This window comes from Mandrillus leucophaeus, unplaced genomic scaffold, assembly GCF_000951045.1.
Source record: "Mandrillus leucophaeus isolate KB7577 unplaced genomic scaffold, Mleu.le_1.0 Scaffold731, whole genome shotgun sequence".
Taxonomy (NCBI): domain Eukaryota; kingdom Metazoa; phylum Chordata; class Mammalia; order Primates; family Cercopithecidae; genus Mandrillus; species Mandrillus leucophaeus.
Window position 1 is genome coordinate 65,873 of NW_012107931.1, and position 8,963 is coordinate 74,835.

At 52.4% G+C, this 8,963-nt stretch overlaps 1 protein-coding gene across 1 annotated transcript; it reads left to right on the plus strand.

Moving 5' to 3' along the window:
* Nucleotides 1–1,266: 1,266 nt before the first annotated feature.
* On the plus strand, nucleotides 1,267–7,518 carry RAET1G (retinoic acid early transcript 1G). Its single transcript, XM_011965646.1, has 5 exons — nucleotides 1,267–1,434; nucleotides 4,539–4,802; nucleotides 5,031–5,312; nucleotides 5,956–6,166; nucleotides 7,321–7,518. The coding sequence occupies exons 1-5, from the start codon at nucleotides 1,350–1,352 to the stop codon at nucleotides 7,487–7,489; spliced, it is 1,011 nt and encodes a 336-aa protein (XP_011821036.1). The 5' UTR covers nucleotides 1,267–1,349; the 3' UTR covers nucleotides 7,490–7,518.
* Nucleotides 7,519–8,963: the final 1,445 nt, after the last annotated feature.

The window sequence follows — 8,963 nt, forward strand, 5'->3', positions numbered from 1 at the left end:
GGCTGGTCCTTGCCCAGGGGGAACAGGCCCAAAGCAAGCGCTGGCAGTTGGGAGCCATGGGGAGCTTTCACTTGAAGCTGCTCTGCTGAGTCTCCTGGGCCATCCCCACACCTGGTGGGGCGCTGTTCTAAGGGGAGCTGAGGGCCCATCTCTCTGATGTGCTTTCTAAATCAGCAAGGTGTCTCAGGTTGTGATTTTAGAGACAAGGTTTTCAATGCTGTCCTCGATTTTAATGAGCAGAGTCTTTTTGCCAATCCGCATTGGGCGGATCCCAGCAAGACATATATTTTTAAGATAATTTTTAAAGCTGTTTAAGTTTGGTAAAAGCGTAGAACATAAAATTTACTATCTTAACCAATTGTTTAGTGTACAATACGTCCTTTGAAGCCTCTGAAAACCTGGTGCTTCTGTAATATAATCTAGCTCCGGGCCAGGCGCGGTGGCTCACCCCTGTAATCCCAGCACTTTGAGAGGCTGAGTCGGGCTGATCACATGAGCCCAGGAGTCCAAAATCAGCCTGGGCAACACAGTGAAACCCCGCCTCCACTAAAATACAAAACTTAACCGGGCTTGGTGGCGCGCACCTGTGGTCCCAGCTACTTGCGAGGCTGAAGCAGGAGAATCGTTTGAATTCGCGAGGCAGAGGTTGCAGTGAACCGAGATCGCGCCGCTGCACTCCAGCCTGGGCGGCAGAGTGAGACTGTCACGAAGAAAAAAAAGAAAAAAGAAAAGAAAAGAAAAGAAAAGAAAAGAAAAGAAAAGAAAAGAAAAACCAACCAAACAAACAAACCTAGCCCAGGCTATAACGACGTCCACTCGGGATTTGGGATGGGGCCGCGGGAATGGTACTGGGCTTGGGTCTGCGCGCAGGACGGGGAGGGGGGCATTCTGCAACGCAGGGAGAGGGAAAGCGGGTGTCGCAGGTCTAGGCGAGGACAGGGAGACCCTGTCGCGGCTGAACACTTTTGTGCGTTTTCTTCACCTTTCTGTGCATCGGTATCCACATTGGGTTAATACAAAATGAAGTGACGATTACATGAGGGTGTCATGGAAAGAAGCCTTTGACGGGACTGGTCCGGGACGGGCAGACCTAAGTCTGACTGGCCGGCGCAGGGGTAAGAGCGCAAGTGCTGCAGTAGGAAGTGGGGTAGGCTTAGTGGAGCGACTTCGCTGAGCGACACCTGATTGGCTAGACACGCGACGATGGGGCGTGTTTCCTCCGAGGGGCGGGTCAGAACGCTTATTAGACGGGCGAGTGTCTTTAATGCTGCATTCAGACAGCCTGAGAGCCGCCAGGTGATTCAAGGGCTGGGCTCCGAGTCTGCAGTCCTCTGCGATCCAATTTCCCAATGGCAGCGGCCGCCAGCCCCGCGTTCCTTCTACGCCTCCCGCTTCTGTTCCTGCTGTCCGTCTGGTGCCGAACGGGGCGGGCCGGTGAGCTCGGGGATGGAGCCCAAGCGGGGCGGGGGCCAAATGTAGGGGACTGTGGGCTGCGGGTTTCAGAGGAGGGGAGGTTTCTGGAAGGACCCGTGCTATCTCCCCGGACTGCGGCCCCACTCACTTCCCCTTCGCGTTTCCTTCCCGCCGGATCCGCTCCCGGAGGCTACTTATCCTCCGAGGGGAGGAGCCGGTCAGAGAGGAGGCTGGAATCCTTTTCCCGCCCCGGAGAGAGGAGGGGCCAGAGGGCTGCAGAGGGCGAGGTGGGGCGGGGATCCCTCGTGCAGCCTGGCAGTCCCACCCGCCCTCGGGAAGGAGAAACCAGAGCCCCCAGAACTCGAGCTGGGGTCAGGACAGGGTTAACAGGTGTTCCACAGGGACACAATCACAGGCACCCCCACCAGTCACCAGCCCGCTCTGCTCTCACCTGCTCTCCACCATACAAACCCTCCAGCACCCCCAGGGATGCGTGCCCTGGAATTTTTCCCTGCACTTTCCTGTAGACACTCATCTGCACCCAGGGGCTCAGCAGACACTTCCCACCCTCCCCTCACCATCCACTGCCACCACCCAGGTCACATCCTCTTACTCCCCACCTCAACCCAGCTGGTCACCCCAGAGGTCTCCCCATCCATGAAGGGGCCCTCATTACCTTCTGCACCACGTGGCACCTTCTACCTCTGGCCTGAGGACACACCCCAGCAAACACACCCCAAGCTTCCCACAGAACCTGTGCAGAGGGCATGTGAAGCACCATTCCCTCCAAGAGACCCTGGGAACTCTGGTGAATAGAGGCGCCCACTTCTGCCCTTGGGGCCCAGACCTGCCTTTTCTTCCTAGTGGGGAGCCAGCGTCATAGAGAATAGTTACTGTGTAGACAGGGATCAGCAAAACCTTTCTAGAAAGGGAGGAAGGATGCCCTGTGATCTTTGCAGGCCTTGGGTTCTGTTCTCTGTGTCCAGTCCGGTCCCTTTGTAGAACAACAGCAGGCAATGGCAACCTGCAAATGAAGGGGGACCAGATTCGGACCCTGTCCCAGTTTACTGACCCTAGATGAAGGGATTACAGTGTCCCAGTGAATAGTGTCCCATCCGCTAGGGTGTCATCTCCAAGTGGTGTCTCAGGTGTCAGTTGGAGAGTAGAAGGTGGTCCTACTCTGCCTGTGGCTTCTGGGTGGTGTGGATGTGATGGGAGTGAGGGTCCCATGGTTCAGGGTCTACTCTCCCCTCCTTTGCTGCTGAGTGGCATCTATGGTCCACCAGGGCCATCAGCGACCTTCTCTGAAACCTGAGGTGTGATCTGAGGGTGAGGGGGTACAGCCATGTTGTGTCCTGGGGATCGGGGCCAACTGCTTGTGCAACTTCTTAGTTCCCAGTGACCCTGCTTCTGCCCATCCCAGGAGAACCACCTGCGTCTTCTCACTGCTGTGCCCACCTTCCTAATGACCTAGAGGGTGAGGAGCCCACCTGTAATGGGCAGCTCTGAGGCTGCATGGTCACGGCCCTTCCATGGCTAAAGGCCCCATCTCTGCCAAGGCCCAGAACTCTACAGGAGACACTTTTTAATGTTGAGATTTCCTTCCTGTGAGTGGCATTGCCTTGTCTCTGAACATTCACACGGAATCTATGTTGTGATTCTCCAATTAGACATTGTAACCACATGTACCTCTAGGACCTTAGGGGGTCTTGGGTCACTGGGCACCTAAGGCAGGTCCAGCCTCGCTCATCATTCATGGATTGTCTATGGCTGCTTTTGAGCTTCAACAGCAGAGTTGAGTAGTTGGAATGGAGAATATATTCCCTGCACACCTTTATATATTTACAAAATTGCCCTTCACAGCAAACTCTAGTGGCCATAAATATGTTTGGAGAAGCCCACAAAAAATCATTGCACTTGCTGCAGAGTTAAAGGTCCTTCCTCACTGGAAACTGGTGTCTTCTTCCAGTTATGAGTTCAGGCTCTGAGAAGTGGCTTAATTCTGCAAATTGGGCAAAGCAGCCTTGTTCTTGATGGACTGGCTGCTTTCAGCCTCCTGGTCATCCATCGTTTGTTTTATCGCTGTTTGTTGTGATTATTTAAATCCAGCAGTATTCAGATTGGGTTTTCATCTCTTCTGGATCTTGGACCCCTTTGTTCTATGAGCCATGGGCAAAGCTTTGTATGGCTGAGGTCACCAGCTGGCATTGCAACTTCTCTAATCATTTCCATCATTGAACCCTCCTTGCTCCTGACAGTTGACACCTCCACCTGGAATCTGTAATTTCAGGATTTTTCATCCTGTTACTTCTGGGAGCCTATTTCAGGAACAGCATCTCCTACACCCATCCATGACCTTCAGCAATAGGCATCCCTCCGCTTCATCCCATTCTAGTGTCTTCTTATGGGGCCTTCTTTATATACCAGGTAAACAGGAGTCCTCCAGGCTTCCCATGAGCACAGCGGATGGAAATTGTTCTGGATTTTCACACTCAGAGCACTCCAGCATGGGCCCTTCTCTGAGCCTGTGATCCCTCCCTCTAATACCTGCCTTAGATTTTCAGATTTTCTATTTCTTGCTGCATGGACCATCTCTTTGTCCAAGGTTTCAGGAAGGCATCCTCATAGCAGATGAGCACCATCAGCAGGGGCTTTGCCAACATGTTAAATCCTGTGACCATGACAATTAACTCTTCTTTATCCAACTGGTTTCCATCCTCAGTCCATCCCACCATGCACCTCAGGGGCAGCCCCCACACCCTCTCCTACCTCCCAAAGTCCACATGGGCTGCTGCTGAAGATCCTCTGCCAACCAGGCCCCTCCTCCTCTAGCAGTCCTGGCACCTCTCATGTGTTGACCGATGTGGACAGAGGGGCAGTGGGACATGTCTGGGGACATGTGGTTTCTCAACAGGCAGAGACTTCCTTCTCCTCCTCCTCCTCCTTGTCATCATGGAAGTGGGGAGCACTTGGCTTAATCTTGTGGACACCACAGTTCTGGAGGGGGCACTCTTTGCTGGGCCAGCCCAGCCCTCCAGAGGCATCCTCTTATTGTCACGGTATGGAGGAGGGGTACCTAGGGGTATTTTTCTCCCCACCCACCCCTCACCTGCCTTTCTCCACAGACCTTCACTCTCTTTGCTATGGCATCACTATCATCCCTAAATTCAGACCTGGACCACGGTGGTGTGCGGTTCAAGGCCAGGTGGATAAAAAGACTTTTCTTCACTATGACTGTGGCAACAAGACAGTCACACCCGTCAGTCCCCTGGGGAAGAAACTAAATGTCACAAAGGCCTGGAAAGCTCAGAACCCAGTACTGAGAGAGGTGGTGGACACACTCACCCAGCAGCTGCTTGACATTGAGCTGGAGAATTACACACCCAGGGGTAAGTTTCAGACGGCCCAGGACAGGAGGGAGCAGATACAGTGGTAGGTTAGAGGCATTTATAGTTTTCATGTAAAAATACAAATAGGAAGGTCCTATCACCCCTTAAGAGGTCTAGAGGCAAGGCCAGGATGTGGCAGAGAGAGTAAGACCAGGAAATTGTAAGGCAGACAAGATGGGGGCTCAACATGTGTCAAGATCGGAGCTGATCTCTCTCTGATGGGGGCAGAACCCCTCACCCTGCAGGCCCGGATGTCTTGTGAGCAGAAAGCCGAAGGACACAGCAGTGGATCTTGGCAGTTCGGTTTCGATGGACAGGTCTTCCTCCTCTTTGACTCAGAGAACAGAATGTGGAAAACAGTTCATCCTGGAGCCAGAAAGATGAAAGAAAAGTGGGAGAATGACAAGGATGTGACCATGTCCTTCCATTACATCTCAATGGGAGACTGCACAAGATGGCTTAAGGACTTCTTGACGGGCATGGGCAGCACCCTGGAGCCAAGTGCAGGAGGTAACAGCAGAAAGAAACGGGGATCTGAAATGAGATCAGAAACGGTGATCTCGAGAAACTAGTTCTTGAGTTCAGCTTCAGTCATCCCAGTGTACACGTTTATGTTAAAATGACCCCCTCATGGGGCGGTCCTCCTGGGGGTGCTGGTGTGCCTGCGTTCTCCCATCCTCCTCTCCCTTCTCCCTCCTGACTCCTCTTTCTCACTGCACTTGCTTCTGCTCCCTGCGCTGTGGATTTCTCACCAACCTCGAAGCTGCGGGTGTCAGTTTTCAGACTTTTCTCCTTAGTGTTCCCTCTTGAGAATCACTTTTCCTTTCCTTTCTCTGGTCTGTCTCTGGAAATCCATCAAAACCTCCTCCAACACCAGCCCAGTGACCCGACCCTGGAGCATCACCTTCTCTTCCACCACAGCAAGAGGGTGGGCTGTACTGTCAGCTTGCTTCCCTCAGCAGCTGTGTGAGCTCCCTGAGGACAGGGACACCCCCTCCCTTCCTACCCCAGGAACTGTCCCAGCAGCTGCCGCATAGCAGGAGGGCACAAAACCTCTGCCTTCCAGGACGACCTGGGTCAGCAGGAGCTGAGGAGGCGTCTCCTCAGATTTGGGGCCTGGACAAGGGTTGTCACTCTTGTGTTTCCATTTCAGCACCACCCACTGTGTCCTCAGGCACAGCCCAACTCAGGGCCACGGCCACCACCCTCATCCTTTGCTGCCTCCTCATCATGTGCCTCCTCATGTGCCCCAGGCACAGCCCGACCCACAGCCATGGCCACCACCCTCAGTCCCTGGAGCCTCCTCCTCATCCTCCCCTGCTTCATCCTCCCTGGCTGCTGAGGAGAGTGCCTTGGAGTGACAGGTATGGGGCAGAATTGGTCGTGGAGCAAGGGGCAGGTGGGTGAGGAGGGAGGACGGGGATGGAGAATTCCCCAAGTCCCGCCCCTCCCCATGGCTGGGACCTTCTCATCCTGACATGAGACAGGTGAATGAGACCCTGTGTTGCTTGTTGCAAATGACCTGGGCAGCTCTGCCCTGAGTTCTGGTGGATTCTCACCATCAGAGGCCAGAGGGAAAGGCAGGGTGGTGCCATACCAAGGCTCAGGGTCTGTTGAGCTTGAGAGGGCTTAGCAAGTTCAGGCCTGATTCAGAGCAGGTGCCTACTCTGGAAGGGTATGTGGCCTGCAGGCAGCAGGAATTCAGACAGGGGCAGTCCTCTTAATTGGATTAGGTGCATTGTGGTAGCTTTACATGAGGTGTGACAAGGGAAGGGGGATTTCATCTCTGAGGCTAAGAGAGATATATGTGGGCGGCAAGTGACCCAGGTGCCGAGGCAAGAGGCTGAAGGCACAAGCTGTTCCAGTATAATAAAGAAAATACTTAAAATAAGAATAGTTGTATTAGACATAGAATATAGACATGATTATATATGAATATTATAAATCATTAGTTTGTAGCATTACTCTTTTTTCCAATGTTATAATAATCTCTGTTCCACAATTATAACCTAGGAAAAACCAGGGCAAACAGAGATAGGAGCTGAAGGGACACGGTGAGAAGTGACCAGAAGACAAGAGTGTGAGCCCTCTGTCATGCCCAGACAGGGCCGGTAGACAGCTCCTTGGTCTAGCGGTAACGCTAGTGCCTGGGAAGGCACCTGTTACTTCGCAGACCTTGGTCTAGTGGTAGCGCCAGTGCCTGGGAAGGCACCTGTTACTTAGCAGACCAGGAAAGGGAGTCTCCCTTTCCCTGGGGGAGTTAGAGAACACTCTGCTCCACCACCTCTTGTGGAAGGCCAAACATCAGTCAAGCTCGCCTGCAGCCATCCGGAGGCCTAAATGTCTCCCTGTGATGCTGCGCTTCAGGGTCATGCTCCTAGTCCGCTTTCATGGTCCACCCTGTACACCTGGCTCCGCCTTCTAGATAGCAGTAGCAGAATTAGTGAAAGTGTTAAAGTCCAAGAAATACATGGAAGAAATAATGACATAAGCTGTCCTCTCTCTCTCTCCACTTCAGCTACCAAATAGGGAAGGGCCCCTTGTCTAGTGGACACGTGACTCGCGTGACCTTACCCATCATTGAAGACGACTCACACTCCTTACCCTGCCCTCTTGCCTTGTACACAATAAATAACGGCGCAGCCAGGCATTCGGGGCCACTACCAGCCTCCGCATCTTGTTGGTAGTCGTCCCCTGGGCCCAGCTGTCTTCTTTTTCTCCTTGTCTTGTGTCTTTATTTCTACGATCTCTCATCTCCGCACACCAAGAGAAAAACCCACAGGCCCTGTAGGGCTGGTCCCTACAGATATGGGTGTAATCCCAGAAGGAGGGGGCTGGGAGAGCCTTATTGAAAAGGAGGGGGTGCAGAGCCGCCCTCCCACAGAAAGTGGCTTGGATTCCAGGAATTAAGGTGGAAGGCAAAGAGTAGAGGCTGCTCATGAAAAGGTTTTTTAAAAAGTCAGTCCCATGGGCCCATGGGGTTTGAGTCCAGACCTTAAGGCAGCTCCCCTGCCATCACCCTCCTGCAAACCCTAGATCCTGAGCCAACTGATGGCCCTGCCGGGAGCAGAGTGGACTCAGACACAGGGGAGGTGAGCTGCTACTGGGGTTCCATGGGCACCACTGGCCTAGACCAGGAATGAATAAGGTGGAACAGGGACTGTCACCTTCAGAGCTATGGGTGCTGCTCCCAGTGTGAGGAGAGGCTGAGGAAGAAGGGGAAGGAGGGATGCTTCCCTGCAGGCCCACCCAAGGCCAAGGACAGAGGAATACAGAGCCCTCTCTTTGGATGGGCTCCCCCCACGCCTTTCCATGTTTTAGGCCCTGTCATCAGAGGGTAGAGAGGGCCTTGAATGAGGGAGCAGGCCTATCACTACCAGCTTCGGTCCTGCAGGCCCCTGCACTCCATCCCCTGGTCAGGTGCAGGGCCTGGGCTGACTCTGTGATGTGACAAAGGAAGAAAGAGGATGGTCCAAGCTGCATGTGCCAGGGTTGGGGCTCAAGGGAAAAACAGGTCCCTTAGTGCAGGGGGCTCTGAGACGTGGAGTGCCTAGGGAAAGATTGCCCTGGAAAAGTGATCCAGGTTCTCATTCATCTCTTAAACCAACATTTGTGTCCTTTTTGAAAGTTAAAGATGACACCAAAAAGCCCCTGTGAGCAAGGTCTCAATCAAACTCGCTCTTTTGGTTGGCCACCTGCCCACGACCTACTGTGTATGTCCAGAGGCCTCCAGCAGATCATAATGACACCAGGGACCCAGTAGCTCGTTCACTGCCTTGATTCCTTTTGTCAACAATTTTATCAGCGGTTATTCCTAACATATTATGTTATTTTTTATTGGTGCTATCTGATGGAATTCTTGCAATTAAAGTTCTGGCTGACTAAACAAGATATGTCAACATTTTCTTTCTTCTGCTTTTGTTTGGAAAATTGAGTACTTTTTGAATGATGACCTCTTTCTTCCAAATGATATAGTCAGTAAAACAATCATGTTAGACTTCGACCTCTTTCTTCCAAATGATATAGTCAGTAAAACAATCATGTTAGACTTCGGACCTCCAGGGTTTCTTTCTGTGTCCTGAAGGATAATTCTTTATTTAATAAGAAAAGATTATATTAATGATTATTTCCTCAGTAATTTATTGCTCTGTGGTAATATTT